Source organism: Theropithecus gelada, chromosome 2, assembly GCF_003255815.1.
Source record: "Theropithecus gelada isolate Dixy chromosome 2, Tgel_1.0, whole genome shotgun sequence".
NCBI lineage: Eukaryota > Metazoa > Chordata > Mammalia > Primates > Cercopithecidae > Theropithecus > Theropithecus gelada.
This window is the reverse complement of record NC_037669.1, coordinates 28176954-28198774: the sequence shown is the minus strand read 5'-3', so window position 1 is coordinate 28198774 and position 21821 is coordinate 28176954. Positions and strand designations below refer to the sequence as shown.

Here is a 21821-nt window from a genome sequence, read left to right as displayed (position 1 = left end):
AAATTAATGAAACCTATACACAGATGTAAGTTCCATTTACCATCTCTAGCTGTAGCTCATGATTTAGTTTCTCTTTCTCCTGCAGTTTCAGAGAGAAGCTTTAAGCATTGAGTTGGAAATCTAGACAAAGAAAATGTCTCTGCATATGCAAAGGAAATCTTTCAGGTGTCATTGTGTTGAAGTAAAACCCAGAGATCCTTATAGTCTTGCGAGTCACCTTAACAGCTGCAACTAGATCTCATACTTTTTGATTTTATGGAGTACTATGAATCACCATCTCCAGATACTTCATCACAGTTTTTCAGTTTCTGAAGAAGGGAGATAGATAATGTTATAATTTAGTGCTAAAGAATTTGGAGTGGGAAGGGGATCTATGGTTACGTTGATATCTTTGCTATTTACCTAATAAGTGATAGCATTATACATGTGATTTCATATGAGAGGATTTTGAAAAATAGAAATTCTAAAGAAATGATATACTGTAGTAGTGTTCTCAATTCCATTGAGAGAGAAAATATGCAAAATCGAATGAAATATTCATCTTCAATCGAGAGGAGAAATGATGCCAAATGAACACGTTAGAGCACTTTAGAATAGGTGAACAGTAGACCCCAGCAAGAACTTGATAAATAGCAAAAAGAATTCTTGGTTTACCTTATAAATTCTTTGGTAGTTTATTTTATCCCCCAAAAAAGCATTACGTAATATGTGGAAAACACAGTTTTGAGATCGCACTCCATTTTTCGGACATAAAACTTTGCCAAAGTCAATTAGCCTATCTGATTCTTAGTTTTTCTCACTATAAGATACATATATGTAGTTAATTTTTCTGTATAACAACCCCCAAATCACAGTGGCTTACAATAACACATTTATTTTCATGTACAATACGTATCTGCTGATACCTGCTTCGGCTGCAGCTCTGCGCCAGCTGGGTTCTATGTTTCTTACTCTCAGGCCCAGGCTGAAAGGATAGTCCCTATGTGGGGCATGCTTATTATTATCATGTCTGAAACAGCAAGAGAGCAGGGAAATGGATGCTTCTGACAGCTTCTGCACAATCCTGGCATAGACCATGTCCACCATCATTCCACGGACTAAAGAGAACCACATAGTCAAGATCAGCATCAATGAAGCAAGAAGGTGAACTCGTCCCACAACCAGCCAGCAAATCTCATAACTCTCTTAAAGGGAAGGTAGAAGTATAAGAAGAGATGACAATATCTACTTAATCTCTCCAAACCTTTGTGAGTCTCAAATAAAGGAAGTCATATAAAAGTGCATTGTAATCTAATGGATTCTCTGCTAATGTAAGAATTACTCTTATCGTTTAACAGTTCCTTTTAATGTTATTTATTTCAGGGATCCAGATAGATTTCAAGTCCTTACATAGCATTAAAACTCATTTCTTCTTCTTCATTTTGACACAAACCTTTGTAAAGCTTTTGACTATCTTAGTTGTATTAATAGTTTTTCAAAAGATATATATTTTGCCTTTTTATATTGATGTTTTTAAAATGCCACGGTTATAATCATTTATATTTATTTCCACTATAACTATATTAAACCCCTTTCAAGAACTTCTTGGGCGTCTAGAAGGTTTTTGTCTTTTTTTTCCTGATTATAAAAGTAATAAAATTTCCTTGTAGGAAATTTAGGAAATTCTGGAATAGTAAAGAAGAAATTTAAAAGTACCCATATTCAAATCCCTGTCTTAACACACACACACACACACACACACTCAAATATACGCAAATACTAATTTTTACTAAATTGGACACCTAATGAAAATACCCTTTTTGAGACTGTATTTTCCACTTTAATGTATGTTGTTAGCATGCATGTTTGCTGTTCATTAAATATTTTTTGAGAACATGAATTTAACATTTTGATGTTTAGTATTACTGTATATAATATATATGTGTGTGTGTGTGTATACACACACACATACACACACACACAGTCCCTGACTTACCATGGTTCAACTTAACAATTTTTCTGGTGCAAAAGTGATATTCATTCAGTAGAAATTGTACTTTGAGCACCCAGAACTCCATTCTGGTTTTCAATTTCTGTACAATATTTAATAAATTACATGAGATATTCACTGTTTTATTATAAAGTAGGGTTTGTGTTAGATGGTTTTGCCCAACTGAGGCTAATGTAAGCCTTTCAAGCACATTGAAGGTAAGCTAGACTAAGCTATGATGTTCGGAAAGTTAGGTGTATTACATGCAGTTTTGACTGGATATTTTTAGTTTATGATGGGTATATCAGGTTGTACCCCATCTTAAGTTGAGAAGCAATTTTAATTATGAAGCCCAATAATAAACCCACCCCCAACTTGAGAACTAGACCATTACCACTTGAAGTTAGCTGTGTGCTCCTCTGCTGCTGCCTCTTCCCACCCACAATAATCACTATCCTCAAGTTTGTGTACAGTGTCTTTTTTGTGTGTGTGTTCGCATATGTTTGTATCTCCAAACAGAGTATCACTGAGTTTTACTTGGTTTCCAGATTTATAAAAACAGTATCATACTGCATTATTTTTAGTAGTGGAATGAATATTACAAAATTAGTTTAAACTGTCCTCTGCTGTTAGATATTTAGTTTTCTGCTGTTTTACTTTTATCAAGAACTTATACATTAATCTTTGTGTATTTCCAATTATTTCTGTGAGAACAATTTCTAAAAGTTAAGGTAAGAATACTTTTTGACTTTTTTTTTTTTTTTTTTTTGAGACGGAGTCTCGCTCTGTCGCCCAGGCTGGAGTGCAGTGGCCGGATCTCAGCTTACTGTAAGCTCTGCCTCCCGGGTTTAGGCAATTCTCCTGCCTCAGCCTCTGCAGTAGGTGGGACTACAGGCGCCTGCCACCTCGCCTGGCTAGTTTTTTTTGTATTTTTTAGTAGAGACGGAGTTTCACCGTGTTAGCCAGGATGGTCTCGATCTCCTGACCTCATGATCCACCCGTCTCGGCCTCCCAAAGTGCTAGGATTACAGGCTTGAGCCACCGCGCCCGGCCACTTTTTGACTTTTTTTTAACTTTATATCAGGAATGTGTCCATGTAGAAGATTTTAATAAAACAAATATTCAGATTTGCCTTGCAGGTAATTACAAATCAATGCTGGCCCATCAACACTTTAATGGGCTTTATAAATACAAGAATGTCCCAGTAGCTTATCAAACTTAAGTGCAAACACAAATTGCTAGTATTTTTGACTTCCCTAAAATCTATGCTGTTCTTGTCACACTGTAGTATTAATATCCCCACAGTTCCTCAGGCTGGAAACCTTAAAGACACGTTCTCTCTACTACTCCATCTTCAGTCACCCCATGTGCATACTTCCCTTTAGTCAGTCTCCAAGTTTTGCTATTTCTGCTTCTACAATGTCCCTTGAATGCATCCCTTCCTTTCTATTCTCACAAGCACTGCTGTAATTCAGACCTGGCTAATCTATGTCATGTGAACTATTAGCCTCCTAACTGGGTTCCTACCTGCCTTCAGTCTCTTCCTTTTCTAATCAGTCCTTTACGCTGTTACTTTCTCAAAACACACACTTATCTTTAAAACTGAAACCAAAAATATCTGATAGGTCCCCATTATCTACATAATAAAATCTGTACTCTTTAGTTGTTGTAAGAAAAGCCCTTGATCTAATTGAACCTCCCTCTCCAGCTTTATTTTCTTGTGATCCATCCTCCCGAGCCCACCCCAAGAACTTTGTGTTTTCCATGCTAGCCAGCCTTAGGCTGCTTAGTCTCCATGTATTTTCCTTGTTCATGTTACTCCCTCAGCCAAGAACATGCTTCCTCCCCACATCTTTACAGCCTGTTGAAATGCTACTCATGCTTCAAGGTTTCACAGAAATACCAACCCCTCCATGGAGTTTTACATCAGTGTACACTGTCATAGTTATACCTAGATGAGTCAGGCATGGTTGCTTCTCTCAAAATGTTTTAAATGTCAATACATGCAAAAATATATTTATAAATAATGCTGGGTAGAAATGGCAGAACACAAACTATTTTAACATATCCATTATAATAAAGCTATATATAAAAATATATATTTGTCTATGTATGTATGTATACATTTTTCTAAATACATATATAAGGAGAGAAACAGGCAAAGAGAAACAGAGACTGTTAGGAAGAGGGAAACAATGTAAATACTTGAGCTTGGTGTTTATTAAGGCCTCTGAAATTCTTTTTGGAACCAGGCAGAATGAGTTCTTTTTCAAAAAGATTAATGATAATATAATGATGCATGTTAGGTTCACTTTCTTTCATAAAGATGCTAACTTGGGCTTCAGTAGGTTTCCATTTTGAGGCTTAGCCATTTTTGGTCCAGGTGCAGGAGGCCAGCCAGTTGTCCCTTCTCTCTATTCCAGTGTTGATTAGCTGACTTGGAGGGGCCTTGTTCCGTTGCCAACTCTGTGTAGTCATAGTCACGGGTGGTGAATAGTCACCTCAACTATAAAATGAAAACGTTACACTAGATGATTGTTAAGTAGATGAATAGATCTCTAAGGTTCTTTTCAGCTCTCCAATTCTGAGATACTTTTTGCTCATGAAACAGAAAAATGTTTAAGGATAAAGGAAAGTGCTGATTGGTTTTCTACTCTAGCACCTTCACTATCAGGTAGCCAGTTGCCCCTTTTCTTTACGTCAAACTGCCAGTATGTGTTGTGTGGAAATGACTACATTTGGCTTCTGTGCAGGTGCAACAATAGCTATGTGGCCTTGGGTGTTCCCCTTGCTGTCACCAGGCCTCTGTTTGCTTATCTGTGAAATGACAAGATTGAGACTGGATGCTTTTTGAGGTTCTTTGCAGCTTTAATATATTATAATTTTATAATTGTTACATTTGAAGTACCCAAGTAGTTTTTTACCCTGCAGTCACTAGGCCATTTCAAAGTCAAGTCATAGTAGAATGGGACTATTCACAAAATATCCTTGTACTCACAAAATAGTGTAGATAGCAAAGTGGAGCATCAGGGTATGCAAACATATATGTGCGATGAAGAAATCGCCTAGTTGCATCACTTACTTTAACTTACTATATTTTTCTTTTACAATGGGTATTTCTCAATTTCTATTTTAAAATTATTACTTTGTATTAAATAGGGAATCCTTTTCCCATTGTTTGTTTTTGTCAGGTTTGTTGAAGATCAGATGGTCGTAGATGTGTGGTGTTATTTCTGAGGTCTCTATTCTGTTACATTGGTCTATATATCTGTTTTGGTACCAGTACCACGCTGTTTTGATTACTGTAGCCTTGTGTAGTTTGAAGTCAAAATAGTGTGATGCCTCCAGCTTTGTTGTTTTTGCTTAGGATTTTTTTTGGCTGTATGGATTTTTTGTTTGTTTGTTTTGGCTTTATATGAAATTTAAAGTAGTTTTTTCTAATCTGGGAAGAAAGTCAATGGTAGTTTGATGGGAATAGCTTTGAATCTATAAATTACTTTGGGCAGTATGGCCATTTTCATGATATTGATTGGTCCTATCCATGAACATGGAATGTTTTTCCATTTGTTTGTGTCCTTTCTTATTTCCTTGAGTAGTGGTTTTTAATTCTTCTTGAAGAAGTCCTCCACATCCCTTGTAAGTTGTATTCCTAGATATTTTATTTTATTTGTAGCAATTGTGAATAGAAGTTCACTCATGATTTGGCTCTCTACTTGTATATTATTGGCGTATAGGAATGCTTGTGAGTTTTGCACATTGATTTTGTATCCTGAGGCTTTGCTGAAATTGCTTATTAGCTTAAGGAGTTTTGGGACTGAGACATAAGGGTTTCTAAATATACAATCATGTTATCTGCAAACAGAGACAATTTAACTTCCTCAGTTCCTACTTGAATACCCTTTATTTCTTTCTGTTGCCTGATTGCCTGGGCTAGAACTTCCAATACTATGTTGAATAGGAGTGAGGAGAGAGGGCATCCTTGTCTTTTGCTGGTTTTCAAAGGGAATGCTTCTAGCTTTTGCCCATTTAGTATGATATTGGCAATGGGTTTGTCATAAGTAGCTCTTATTATTTTGAGATATGTTCCATCAATACCGAGTTTATTGAGAGTTTTTAGCATGAAGGAGTGTTGAATTTTATCAAAGGCCTTTTCTGCATCTATTGAGATAATCATGTGGTTTTTGTCATTGGTTCTGTTTATATGATGGATTACATTTGTTGATTTGTGTATGTTGAACCAGTCTTGCATCCTGGGACTGAAACCGACTTGATTGTGGTGGATAAGCTTTTTGATGTGCTGCTGGATTTGGTTTGCCAGTATTTTATTGAGGATTTTCACATTGATGTTGATCAGGGATAAAACTGGCTACCCATATACAGAAAACAGAAACTGTACCCCTTCCTTACACCTTATACAAAAATTAGCTCAAGATGGTCTAAAGACTTAAATGTAAAACCTAAAACCGCAAAAACCCAAGAAGAAAACCTAGGCAATACCATTCAGGACATAGGCATGGGCAAAGACCTCATGACTAAAACACCAAAAGAAATGTTAACAAAAGCCAAAATTGACCAATAGCCTCTAATTAAACTGAAGAGCTTCTGCATACCAAAAGAAACTGTCATCCGAGTGAACAGGCAGCCTAGAGAATGGGAGAAAATTTTTGCAATCTATCCATCTGACAAAAGTCTGGTATCCAGAATCTACAAGGAGCTTAGACAAATTTCAAGGAAAAAAAAACATCAAAAAGTGTGCAAAGGATATGAACTGACACTTCTCTAAAGAAGACATGTATGTGGCCAAAAAACATGAAAAAAAGCTCATCACCACTGTTCATTAGAGCAATGCAAATCAAAACCACAATGAGATACCATCTCATGCCAGTTAGAGTGGTAATCAAAAAAGTCTGGAAACAACACATGCTGGAGAGGATGTGGAGAATAGGAACACTTTTACACTGTTGGTGGGAGTGTAAATTTGTTCAACCATTGTGGAAGACAGTGTGGCAATTCCTCAAGGATCTAGAACCAGAAATACCATTTGACCCAGCAATCCCATTACTGGGTATATACCCAAAGGACTATAAGTCATTTTGCTATAAAGACACATGCACATATATGTTTATTGCAGCACTATTTACAATAGCAAAGACTTGGAACCAACCCAAATCTGCATCAGTGATAGACTGGATAAAGAAAATATACACCGTGGAATACCATGCAGTCATAAAAAAGAATGAGTTCCTGTCCTTTGCAGGGACATGGATGAAGCTGGGAGCCATCATTCTCAGCAAACTAACACAGGAACAGAAAACCAAACACCGCATGTTCTCACTCATAAGTGGGAGTTGAACACTGAGAACACATGGACACAGGGAGGGGAACATCACACACCGAGACCTGTTGGGAGATGGGGGACAGGGAGGGAGAGCAGTAGGACAAATACCTAATGCATGCAGGGCTTAAAACCTAGATGACAGGTTGATGGGTGCAGCGAACCACCATGGCACATGTATAGCTGTGTAACAAACCTGCACATTCAGCACATGTATCCCAGAACTTAAAGTAGAATAAAATAAAATAAAAAATTATTACTTTGTAGTAAACTGAAATATTTTAAATATATTTTGTAGGAAATCAAAATGTTGATGTAGATTTCAATCAAATGTTGATCTGAATTTGCACACTAATTCAGATCAGTCTAATAGTAATAGATGATATTTTAAAATACATGAACTCCAGTAATTATTATAAACTTCCTTTATTAAGAAAGAGACTCAAAAGGCTTCATGAAGATGAGGGCCCCATTTTCATTTCCAAGGGACAAACTAATCTTTGATATATGATATTTGAGTTCAGAATTGCTTTTGGCAAACGGAATTGTAACTGCTTAAACAAGTAGTTCTTTTCTAGTAATTAGAATTTTTTTTTTCATTTTGATGGGTAGTCATAAATATTAACCACCAGCAGTGCAGGAATAATTTATATTTAAATTGTCAGACATCACTCTGTGAACATGTAAAATAATTTACATTTATTTAGAACCTTTTATCCTAAAGTGCTCTACACATATTTCTTTATAATCTGATTGGAAGCTATAAATAGGACTGTCCCACCTGAAATAGGGCAGGAACCAAAGTAATTAAAGGTTACAACTTCACAAGAAGTAGGGGAAAGAAAGAAATGTAGTATTTTTTACATTATTTCTGTGTTCTCTATGCCTGTAGGATTGGAGAATCCATGTTGACCAAATGCACCAGCACAAAAGTGGAATTGAATCTGCTCTAAAGGAGACCAAGGTATATGAATTACTTTAGGTGAATCAATGTACATTTACTCATCTGTGGAACACCTGTTATAAGAGAACATGAAAGAAGAAAAAGACACAATTTTTGCCTTTAAGAAACTTACTAATTGAATGTACCGTATTACATTTGAACTGACCTTACATTTAAGCCAACTAAAGAAAGCTAACTTACATGTTAATAAGAGCTATATATGTGTATATATAAGATATATATGTATAATATATAGATAATACATATATTAGAAACATTTCATCATTCTTTCCTCTCTGAATCTTAAGGGAGGAGAGAACACCAGGCCAGCAATGTCTAGAACTTACAGCCTCCACAGGCTTGTTGCCCTGCCAGAAATAGGGACTTTGGAGAATGTCACAAAGAAGCAAAGCTAGACTGAGAAGTTATGTGTCCCAGGCTAGAGCTATAGGCTTAGGGATCTATTTCCATCTGGAATATTTCAGTCCCCCTTGAATTGTGCTATAGGAAACTCATGTTATTCCCTTACCTACTTTGATTGTGAACATTATATAATGCTAATTATAGTCACATAAATTTTATAGTATGTATAATGACAAATGAATTGACTAATTCCAGTCCAGGTGCGTTTTTATTCTAAAATTCCTCTAAGTGTGATTAAAATATTTCTCATCACAGACATTTTATGCTATTGAAAATTTCAAGGTGTCTTCTTTTGCACATGTAGTTGATTATTTGTAGAATAGATTGAGATTTAACCCATTTTTAACTATTTTTGAAAAAATATGTTTGTGAGTTCTTCTGTTTGAAAATTCCATGAAATTTCTAGGGATTTTTGGACAAACTCCATAATGAAATTACTAGGACTTTGGAAAAGATCGGCAGCCGAGAAAAGTACATCAACAATCAGCTTGAGAATTTGGTTCAAGAATATCGTGCAGCTCAAGCCCAACTGAGTGAGGTAATTTAAGAATTATTTCTAGGGATTTATTCAAGTTAACAACCCTAAACCCTAAACTTGACACAATACTGTTCATTTGAGAATCATGAAATGCTTTTCATAAACAGCAAAACATCAATTTTCTGCCCACTTTAGGAAGCCAAGAGAGCCAAGTGAACTTACTTCCATTTTACATGTAATAGAAGTTGTTTTCTCCTAGAAGCCTTTAAATGCACGTCTTCATTTGATTTAAGTAAATGAAGGCATATGCTATTGTGGGAACATAGCTTAAAACTGAAAACTAGGAACAGAGTATCAGGACACCTGGTTTTGTTTCTAAGTCTGTTGTTAATTTACCATTGGCACAGGAGGAAGAATAGTATGCATTTACATGTGTCAAAGGAAGAAGACAGTCCTTGCCATTCTGGCTTACAACCACATAATAAGGAATGTGAAAGCAAGACACATTCAGAGACAAGCAGTTTAATTAATAAAATAAGACAAATTTTTCATTCTTTCAAAGTTTTAGAATTTTAACCAAAAAATAAAATCACTAGACTTTGAAAGCACCAGTTCTTTGTCCCAGCAGTAGGGATCTAAAAGCTTTCCTTTGGGATTTATGCCCTCTGTTTTCTGATGTTAAAGAAGACTAGTAAGGACACTTGTAAACATCAGTTGAAGGCATATTTTTTGTCTTTAGCAGACAAAGTTGAGAAAGAGAAAAAAGTAGAAATAAATTTGAGATACCTCTATACTTTCAGAAGTTCTCAAAGACCAAATAGAAATCTATACTTTTCGATAAAATTATTTGTTTAATGTATTCCCTCATATACACAATTACTTATGAATATTTTAACTATCGAAATAATGTAAAACTCTCTGATTGAAGCCACCATATATTTGTCTAATATTAATATTGTATAATTGTTTGTTTCTAACATACTCCAATTGATTGTACTGTCTTACTGCATGTTAATCCTTATTAATTGCTGAGCTTCGTGCTCTACTTTGATTGATTTTTTGTTTTAGAACTGATTTTCTCTGCATAGCATGCAAATTAGATTGACCAAGAGCCGCTCTCCTAAACTGTTTAGGAATGACCAAGGACAGTTTTCATTGTGAACCATGCCCATGCGAAGTACACAGTCAGTTTATGAAGGTTAAGGTAGTTCATCATTTTGTAGTGCTTTAGTTAAATACATGGTGCCTATTAGGGACATAAAACAACTACAGTTAAATGTCACTTTCACAAATGTATTCACAAACAAGGAGGGGGTTGTCATAAAATGACATGCAGAAATTGCAGACACAAAGAGGTCAGTCATATTTAATCTTCTGCTGCTTTGTATTTGCCATTAAACAAAATGTTTTTCCTTTCAGGCAAAGGAGCGATACCAACAGGGAAACGGAGGAGTAACGGAAAGAACCAGACTCCTCTCTGAGGTACACACCAATGCTTTTGCCCTGCTTCTCACCTGTCAGCCGGGCCCCAGCCATTGAGAACCTACAGATGGTTTAACACTGCTAATTTCAGTTGCTTTCTGTGCCTTTAAATCATTTTCTTTAGGAGATAATCCCTAATTTTCCTATCACTGAATCAATAATTGATACATTTCTTGTTTCCACAAGATGCCTGAAGTTTCTGTATTAAATTCAACAAAAAACCTGCTCACAATATTAGCACACTTATAATTTTCCTCAACATTTTTACGTAATAATTATTATTAACATGGAGATGAATAGGTAAAGCACTGACTTAAGGAATCTATAACAAATTTTAACATTAGTCTGCAAGATATAAGGTTTATTTTTAGTGACTGTTATTGATAACTTGTGTGTGATCCTGAGTGTATTTCTCTGTCCACAATTGGGAGTGGCTTATAACCTCCTCCTTTAGGATATTTGCATAAAAATAAATAGTTGCATTTATTTTTATGATCTTGCAAGAGAGGCAGGACCTGATATATATTCCCATTTTTCAATGAAGAGCCAAAGGAGGAAAAAACCTTGGAAAAAGGTCAGTAGTTTATTTGGGACTAAAATCCAAGATGATCTTTGGTTACAATCCAGTATAATTGGAACAAACTTTACTGTTTTGACAGGAAAGAATTAAGCCTTTTTTATAGAAATTATTTGAGGAATCAAGTTATTTTAAAACACTAAAAATATTACATTAGAAATATTTAGACTCTAATCCTGTGGTGCTTCTAAGCAAATAAAACGGTATGTAGAAGTAAAGTATTCACTTATGTTAGGTAAATTAACACTTGAAGGGAGTCCAGGGAACCATTTACTTCTTTTGGAGTAGATAGTTATCCCCAGTTGTAACGTTTCAGGTGCCTGAAAAAATTAATTTGCTTTACTTGGATGAGCACTTTATTCCCAGGGAAAGTTTTACTCACCAGTATGATAAAAATAAAGCCTACTAAGTCACAATAATTATAGCTTAGTTGTAGATCATGTAAAATGTTTCAATTTCTTAAAGATGGCATTTTCTACTTATATTAATGCTGGTTTGGAATTTTGCTAATAATAGAGGCTATGGTAGTGTAATCGCCAAATAGAGTGCAGATAGGAGCAAGTGTGACAGCAAAGTATGCCTCCTGGAGTTTGGAGTTCATGATTTGGATAAAGCAATAAGAATATTCTTATACATAGCCATATGATATAAACATTTTTTTTTAATTTTTTTTGAGGTGGAGTCTCGCTCTGTCACCCAGGCTGGAGTGCAGTAGCGCGATCTTGGCTCACTGCAAGCTCCGCCTCCCGGGTTCCCGCCATTTTCTTGCCTCAGCCTCCCCAGTAGCTGGGACTACAGGCGCCCGCCTCCGCGCTGGGCTAATTTTTTGTATTTTTAGTAGAGACGGGGTTTCACCGTGTTAGTCAGGATGTTCTTGATTTCCTGACCTTGTGATCCGCCCGCCTCGGCCTCCCAAAGTGCTGGGATTACAGGCGTGAGCCACTGCACCCGGCCGATATAAACATTTTTTAGTGTCCTATAGAGGAAAAAGTGACATAATGTCTTAAGAACTATAATATTAAGAAAGATACCAGAAAACCTTTAGAAATCTAAAATCTCTTTAGGATGTTTATACTATTTTAATTAATAACCAATTGTTAGAGAATTTCAAAGTATATGCGATGAGATAATTGCGAGGTTTGAGTGTCTAGTGACTGAAACAACTTTGATTGTGTTTAGTATATTGCAACATGAGAAAACGGACGTGGCGGCCATTTGGTGAAGTTTATCATTAGGAGCATTCTGAAAAACTGAAAAGCTTTGTATATCTGCATATTTTATCTTATTTGAATTATGTCCAAAATATTCCTAATGTCTGTATTTTTCTATATGTGTGGCTAATATCTAAATTACATTTTCTTAATACATAATTCAAAAATTTTGAAAATTTATTAAAATGTAATGCTTATGAAAACTTGTTTTCATGAAAGGTTATGGAAGAATTAGAAAAGGTAAAACAAGAAATGGAAGAAAAGGGCAGCAGCATGACTGATGGTGGTAAGTACATGCTCATTTTAGGGAAAAAACTGAGCAAGAGAAAAATAGCTCTTCAAGACACCTACTTAACAAAATAGTATTAATATATAAAACAAATTATTTGTTGCTTATTTGAAGAGAGATTCATTGTGCAAAAATGTCTGATAATCAGCGTACTGTTTGTCTTACAAATCAGCTGAGAAGGGTAGGCTTTTTCACTATAATTTAGAGGTTTTAAAAATTCAAACTATTGATTCAAAGAGTGGGAAGTATTTAAATATGTACTTTGTTATGCCAATTTAAAAAATAATATTGTGTTCTGTTTTCATCAAATGAGCTTCACTTTTTCTATTTTATGTACAAAAGGGCACTAAGTATATGCCCAAATGACACTAAGGCAGTGATGTGATAACCCTTAATTTATTTTCCCTCCTCCCCAGTAGAACTGACTGGGCAGGGGTCAAATAGAGAAGAATTAATCATCCTCTGGTAATCATCCTCCATTGTGAGCAGGTTACTTTGATATGGGCCAGTAGTGATTGCTGAAGGCTTTTCTATGCCCTAGAAAAATTTTCTAGAGTTCTATTGATATATACCGAATGATCTTGCAAAAGGGAATGTTTAGGAATTTTTTTTTTTTTTTTTGCAATATGTTTTAAGTGGGCCCATTATCTACATCTCAAAGATAATTCTCTCTTCCCCTTTTCCCTCTTTGTATTTCCTTTTCCTACAGACAAATATACTAGCTCATAAAATCATCTTGAACACATCCTTAAACACCTGTTTAGCAGCTCTTCCCCTAGAAAAGGAAGAAAGTTTAGTCTCAGTACATCAAATACTACATCATTTTTCATCCTAAAAAATCTCAGGTGCTTAAAATGCCACAGCAAAACTGTGTGAATGTCAGTAAGTTTTTGGCTATGTTTTTAACCCTATTTTTGGCTTAAGACAAAGTGAGGAAAATGTCATACAATTCTGTAATACACTGATACTCCAAATGAACATTTTCATTTCATGTTATTTTCATTCTGCAGCTCCTTTGGTGAAGATTAAACAGAGCTTAACAAAACTGAAACAAGAAACTGTAGAGATGGACATTAGAATTGGCATTGTGGAACACACACTACTCCAATCAAAGCTGAAGGAGAAGTCCAACATGACTAGGAACATGCATGCCACAGTTATTCCAGAACCAGCAACAGGCTTTTATTAAAACGTACTGGTTTTCATGTTTCTGATTAGTTGGGTTTTTTATATCAGACTATGTTTCGTGTTGCATAGATTTCAAAACATAATTTTATGTTCAATAGGTTTTTTTTTACATGTACATACTCACATATTATATCATGGTGATTATGATGGTTAAAGCCTTTACACTGAATGTAATGTTTAATAAAGTAATTACAAATTCTCACTTTCTAAGGAGCTTTTACTAATCATTCCTATGTTAAAGCTCCCACCTGGTGGCTCATTTTTCTCAGCATTCCTTGTGTAAGCCAAGGTATATGACCTATGTTTTCTGTAGATGCTGCTGCTGTCACAACATGGACTGCTGACACAGTCCTTTGCATCGCTCCGCCTCTGCAGTGATCATAAGTGCTTTGTGCCCAGAGGCCACTAAAGATGGGTAGGCAGGATTCTTTCCAAGAACCCAAACTACCTTTGCCTCAGCTTTATGGCTACCTAAAATTGCCACTTTTTTTAGGTTAAAAAAAACTTCAGTATCCTCATTAACATTTGAAGTTTATTTCTTATGAATATTTCATGGCTAAAATGATTTTATAGGGAATCTATCTTCTAGGATCTAAGGCCACTAAATAAAAGGATAAATGAATGATGATAAGTCAGTCGTGTTTGATTCTGGTCTTAGAATGAAGAGAAGGTGCATATGCATGTCTCAATTTCTACCTTTTTCTGTGGTATCAGCTATACTAGGGAACCATTTTGTAGAAGAAGGAACGACGACAGGTCGCATGAAGATCAGCCTCTAGTACTGATGATCTTTACTTATGCATCTTCCTAAGCAACTTTCTAGGCTAGGATTTCTAAATTGGTGAAAAAAGCAGCATTAGAGTGCCAGACAGCACTGGGGAAAACTGGCCAGGGGAATACAAAGCAGGAGACAGCTTGCATTATTTTTTTTAAATAATTTTCAAAAGCAGTGGTAGTAAAATTTGATAAGAATGCTTTAGGACAACAAAAATAATTTTAAAAAGTTATTTTTTACCCTAATACTTTTCTCCACTGAATATTATTATTTTTTTCTTAGCTTTTACTTTCTAGATGTATCCTGCAACATGCTCACATACATGAATCTTTCCCTTTCCTTACTAGACCTCTCTTTAGTTTAAGATAAGTTTAGATAGGAGAAAGTTAGTGTATATAAACTACGCAAGAGGATGACCATCAATACAATGACAAATAAGCCAGTGTATTTAATTTGTTAAGAAAAAAAAAAAAAGAAGGCAGAAAACCCACCATGGGAAAATAAGCATTTTTAAAAATCTGAAGTTGCTTTTTTCCTGTATGGTCTTTGGGAGGAGTCTAGTACAAAAACTGAAACATAACTTTTGGTCCTGGGAATTTATTTGCATGACTGTTGTCATGGCTGAGCAGTTTTTTTGATGAATTCAATCAACGCAGAGAACACTTTTAGATAATCAGAACTTTCCTTAAAATGCATTTCTATCAGAAGCAAAGTACACCCTTTATTTATGCAAACATGTAAAAATCTAAAAATTCTTCCAATGAGTAGTATAAGCCTCCTATTTTTACCTCCTTCTCTGAAATGTTTCAGTTAACTCAGGTTGGCCTCTATGCTCCTCCTCTCTTCCTATAGAACACGGTGCATACCTTGAATAAAGAGCTTATTATACTATATTGTTATTTTCTTCTGTCCTACCTAATGAATTGAGCTACTTTAGGATAGTACAAAATCTTTTATTTCCATATTCCTTGCCAGGTGCCCAGCACATAGAAAGTGTCTAGTAAATGTATTAAGTTAGTAAATGGATGAGTAGATGACTGGTACTATGTGGATCCAAGATACCTTCTAGCTCTTATTCTATAGCATGAAGAGTTTAATGACATTAAGCCTGCATGCTTGGTATAGTTTCAAGAGAGTGATTAAAAACAATGAGTTCTTTTCCTATGGTATTGGATTAGAATTAGAAGTATCAATATGAATTCATGGGTTTTTTAAAGTATGTATGGATTAATAGAAATATAGAAATATTTAAAATGTAGAAATACAGGCACACACACACACATACACACATTTCCTAGTTCTGTCCTCTGAGGGAGCCTAGTAGCAGTGACAGCCCAACTACAACTGTGGACACTCAGATCTTGATATCTAAATTCTCTTCTTTAAAAAAAAAAAAAAAAGGAGGTCTTAGATTTCTGATTCCTGGGTTGCAACAGGAAAAGCACAAGGTGAGTCTAAAATACTTTCTCTGCCAGAAAGGAAGTACTCAAATAATGATGGGAAATATCTAAAGGACACAGCAGATTGAGGGTTTACCATCGGCCAATCTGGGACAATTTGAGCATCAAAGTCAATCGTCATAGTAATGAATAGTAACACATGGAATAAGAAACCACGAGTCCACACAGATATAAATGAATGAATGAATAAATGGAGAGGTGAGAAAGGTCTTCCTGGTCATGTAAAAGGAATGCTGGATTTAGAAAATAACCACATGGCATCTACCATGGTAGTAATTGTTTAGGGCAAGACTCATCAATGGATGCTAAAATTAGTAGGTGAAAGTTTGATAGAAACAGGATATTTACATAGTCTTGAATTATGTAAGACACTTTACAAGGAAAAAGTTGTTTATAGTATAGAAACCTGGTAGATACCACTTTAGGTGATAATAGTTAACATCACTAGTAATGGGACAAATAGAGACCAAAGGCCTGCTGAGAAGAGCACACACTTACATGGTTCCTGCTGAAAATGCGTAACTTGAATCTACTCATGAAACATCAGATGAATCCAAACTGAGGGATTTGTACAAAATAGCCTATATTCCTCAAAAAATGTCATGAAAAACAAATACTAAGGAACAGTTCCGGAGCAAAGGAGACTAAAGAGATAAGACAGCTAGATGCAAGAGGAGATTCCAGATTGGACCCTGGGCCAGGAAAGGAAAAAATATATACATATGAATATTTTTAATGTGTCTGTGTATATGTGTATATATAATATATAGCATATATATGTGCATGCACACACATATATATTATACATATATAATAAAGCAGTCGTCCCCAACTTTTTTGGCACCAGGGACCCCTTTTGTGCAAGACCGTTTTTCCACTGACCAGGGGCAAGGGGACGGGGATGATTCCGGGATGAAACTGTTCCACCTTAGATCGTCAGGCATTAGTCAGATTCTCATAAGGAGCACACAAGCTGGATTCTTCGCGTGTGCAGTTCACAATACGGTTCCCAGTCCTATGAGAATCTAATCATCTAATGCTGCTGATCTGACAGGAGGAAGAGCTCAGGCGGCATTGCTGGCTGGCCCGCTGCTCACCTCCTGCTGTGAGGTCCAGTTCCTAACAGGCCAGGAACTGGGACTGGGACTGGTGCATGGCCTCAGGAGTTGGGGACCCCTGGTATAAAGGAAATTACTGGTGCAACAGGAAAACTTTGAAGACAACCTGTGGATTGGATAATAGTATTAATGTTAATTTCTTGATATTTATGCTGTACATAAGAGAATATACTTTTTTTTTTTTTTTTTTTTTTTTTTTGAGACGGAGTCGCGCTCTGTCGCCCAGGCTGGAGTGCAGTGGCAGGATCTCGGCTCACTGCAAGCTCCGCCTCCCGGGTTTACGCCATTCTCCTGCCTCAGCCTCCCGAGTAGCTGGGACTACAGGCGCCCGCCACCTCGCCCGGCTAGTTTTTAGTATTTTTTAGTAGAGACGGGGTTTCACCGTGTTAGCCACGATGGTCTCGATCTCCTGACCTCGTGATCTGCCCGTCTCGGCCTCCCAAAGGAGAATATACTTTTAACAATACACACATCTATTTGATTCTAAAGAGGCACCCTGTCACCAACTTACTCTCAAATGGTTCAGGAAAAAAAAAGGTATGTGTGTTTGTATATTCATACATATACAGAGATAAAGATAGTGAAAAAATGTGGGAAATTGCTAACATTTTGGGAATGTGGGAGAAGGAAATACTGAACTGTACTTTTAAAAACTTTTCTATAAATCTGAAATTATTTCAAAATAATAGTTTAAAAAATGATAGTTCTTAAAGATTATGTGCTCTATATGGAAGTCAGTCTGTCCCTGAATCAAATAGCTAATCAACTTATTGAAATAGGATTTCACTCGCAATAAAATTCTGTGGTACATTGAACACAACTTTAATAATTTTATAGTCATTGGTTTGCTGGCCAAGTAGAACAATTTTTTGACAATTCTAAGGAAGTATTTTTCTACTGCCCTCTAATTTATCTAGGTCGGCACTTCCCATGAGTTTTACGCAAAAACAAAAGTTTGTGTAATCAAGGAAATTTGAGAATTGTTTCATTTTCTTCACAATTTCCTATCTACGCTGTGAATCTGCAATCAGCAAATGTCCCATTATTTTTTACAAATATATACAGTCGCCTCTCAGTGTCCTTGGAAGATTGGTTCCAGGACCCCCGGAGGATACTGAAATGCATATATGCTCAAGTCCCTCATATACAATTTCTCAGCTCCCTTCCCCTCAATTTTTATTTCATCGGCTTGGGTAGAAATGAGGGGGGTGGGGTCAGAAATTTTAAAAAGTTTCTCATGTGCCTTTGATGCAGCTTGCTTAAGAACCACTTTAGGGAGCCATCAATCTAGAATTTTTCCCTGGCTCTGTGTAAACAAAGCATCTTAGCTCAGAAGGGGTCTTTAAAGAGGATCTGAACTAGGGATTCTCAGTGTGGCCTGTGGATTGCCTTAACATTAGCCCTGCCTTGGCAGATTTTTAATAAATACCCTAGATGACTTAATACACACTGGACTTTAGGACATACTGATATTAAAAACCATCACTTAAATCAGAAAACCAAAGAGCAGGGTAACCAATTGCATGGTTTCCTAAATGGTTTTCAGTGTAGTTTGGAGCAACCCTGTGAGAACTTCATGACCACAGCTCCTGTCACCCACCTTGTCCCATCCATATTTCAAGTCAAGATTATACAGTCATGTTTTCATTCATGTCCAGTGACTTTTATCCTCCCTATGTGAAGATTTGTGTATAGAATACACTGGGAATCCAGACACCTTGATTCCAATCCCAAATTTGCTAGTAAACAGGAAAAAAAAAAAAAAAAAAAGACACCTTTTCTTTGTACTCACAGCACTTCTGACGCCAAATGTGTGAGGTTTTTTTTCACACCAACAACTAATTCTCCAGCTCTTTGAATACCAACTGAGCATCCAACAATTCATTTCTGATACTAAACATCCAGTGTTAGCACAGACCCGACTGATTAAGAGCTCAATCCCGCAAGACACTTTAGATGCCAATCACAAGTCAAGGGCTCCTACACTTCTGAACAACTGGCTGTAAGCTGGGGATTCCCATGACCACCTCCTCAGGTTTGAGCATTTTCTGTAACAGCTGATAGAACTCAGGAAAACACTTTACCTATGTTTGACAGTTTATATGATACAAATGAACAGCCAGATGAGAGGGACATGGGGGAAGGTATTAGAAGGAATATGAAGTTTCCATGCCACTGTCCCAGCACCTCCATGCGTTCACCATCCTGAAAGCTCTCTGAAATCCTTTAGTTTTTATGGAGGATCCATGACATAGGGATGACTGATTAAATTATTGGCCTTTGATGATTGAACTCAATCTCCAGGCCCTCTCCTCTCCCCAGAGGTCAGAGGGTGGTGCAGAAGTTCCTACTGTCTAATCACATGGTTCTTCAACCCACTATCCTCCAAGAGCTACCTCATCAGCCTAAACTCAAGTATGCTTGAAAGAGGCTTATTATGAATAACAACTGATGCTCCTTTAATCCCTATCACTCAGGAAAATACAAGGGTTTTAGGAGTTTTGTAGCAGAAACTTGGAACAAAGACCAAATATCTATTTCTCATATCACAAGCTAACTTTCTGCATGACTTTTAGGATGTCACTATTCTTCAATTTAATCTTTTTTTCCTACAAAGGTAGGGGTAGGTCTAGAATATTCTGAATGCTTTTAGTCCTAAACTTTTGGGATTTTAAATGGTTAGCAGACTAACTTATTTACAATAGCTTTCGGTGGTGTGCTGGAGGCCACTCTTAACCATCTCCAAAAAGCAAACTGTCACATATTCAGAAACTTCGAAAGCTGGATGTTAAACTGTTGGTATCTTAAAACCAGCCCCTTATGAGAGTACTGTATTTATACCATGGAAGTAGGAAAACACTAGAAATCAGGGTTTTAAAAAGCAAAACAAAACATAGAGCCAGTTTACCAGCATGCCACTGATAACAAGTGTCATAATGTTCCACAGACCAGAACCAAATGCAGTAAATACATAACAGAATACCCCACCATATTTTAAGGTAGATTATTATAGTACTAATTGAATTAGAGCAGATTTGTAAATTATTCTCAAAAATCATTAAGTCTACATAAAGCTATTCAGTGTGTCAAATGTGCATCCCCTGCACAATTTTATTGATACTACTTTACTGCCTTCCTATCACCAGTTCCTTTTACTGCTCCTCAAATCAATATGCTAAAGCAGCCCAAGCATCGTCCTGTAAGATAGATTCAAATATCATGTTTGTACAACTGAAATAATGTAGAATGCACAACTAGTCCCATTATATGACCATAAAAAAACTAATTCAGCTCACTGCATCATTGATCCATTTAATTGTATAGCAGCTTCCTATTGATAAGAGGAAATGTCCCTGACCCGACCATGCTGAAAATGAAACTGGCCAGTTTTCCACAACCATAAATTTCAATAAGGATTCTACATAATACCCAGGGACTAGATATCATAGCCAGAGTTTACAGTTTTTTCTTTGTTTTGCTGACCTATTTACCTTACATATGACCCAATTTCTCTTATGCTTCCTGAACTTCATTAGTCATTAAGTGTTAGTCTATACTTATGTTTGTGACTATTTATTTATTTATTTTGAGACGGAGTGTTGCTCTTGTCGCCCAGGCTGGAGTGCAATGGCATGATCTTGGCTCACTGCAACCTCCGCCTCCTGGGTTCAAGCAATTCTCCTGCCTCAGCCTCCCGAGTAGCTGGGATTACAGGTGCACACCACCACACCTGGCTAATTTTTTTGTATTTTTCATAGAGATGGGTTTTCAACACGTTGCCAGCAGATCTCGAACTCCTGACCTCAGGTAATCAGCCTGCCTCAGTCTCCCAAAGTACTGGGATTATAGGTTTGTGCCACTGCACCCAGCTGTGACTAGATATTTTATTTCAGACAGATTATGATACATTTTAGACCTTTTCATTTGGAACTTGGAAAACATTCAGTGGCCTACAAGCATTACAGAGAGGGCTGTGGACCCAGAAGCATCACTTTTAATCACATTTCTGGCCTCTTGGTTTAGGCAGATGTAACATAGTACATCTATGTCATGCAAATACAACAAACATTTGATGGCTACCCATTATATTTTGAACACAGTAATAGGTACTGAGGGAAACAAAAATGAACAAGGCACAATCCCTCCCTCTGCACACTCACAGTCTAATGGGAAATGTTTGTGTACATAATTAAAATGTTATAGTGGTGAGTTTAATAATAGAGATATAAACACACTATTATTGAAATGGGGGTGAAGAAGGAATTCTAACATGGAGGAGAGTAAGAATTAATAGAGTTGGTCCTTGTAGGATGAATAAGATCCTGGTAGCAAAGAAAAATGGGAAGGGCCATTCTGGGCAGAGAAAAAGACACAAAGTCCTGAGGTCTGGAAGGGCATCAAGGGATCAGGTGGTGGAGGGGAAGAATTAGAAAACACTGGGAGAAAGAAGGATAAAGTGGAGGGTTTTGAATGCTAGGCTAAGGAGTCAAGCAGGAAAAGTGGGCAACGCAAATAGGCATAAAACGATAAAATATGATAACAAAACTATGCACAGTGGAGCACAGTTGAGAAA

General features: G+C 36.5%; 1 protein-coding gene across 2 annotated transcripts in view; it reads left to right on the top strand.

Annotated features, from left to right (window-relative positions):
• Positions 1-15561, top strand: part of IFT57 (intraflagellar transport 57) — a 72071-nt gene extending 56510 nt beyond the window's left edge. Inside the window, exons 7-11 of one of the 2 annotated variants that reach the window (XM_025377032.1) lie at positions 8197-8268; positions 9077-9208; positions 10568-10630; positions 12638-12704; positions 13718-15561. In XM_025377032.1, coding sequence (XP_025232817.1) covers positions 8197-8268; positions 9077-9208; positions 10568-10630; positions 12638-12704; positions 13718-13896 — 513 coding nt within the window. In that variant the 3' untranslated portion in view covers positions 13897-15561. The remainder of the gene's footprint in view (positions 1-8196; positions 8269-9076; positions 9209-10567; positions 10631-12637; positions 12705-13717) is intronic. The other variant, XM_025377031.1, reaches the window with a different exon arrangement.
• Positions 15562-21821: the final 6260 nt, after the last annotated feature.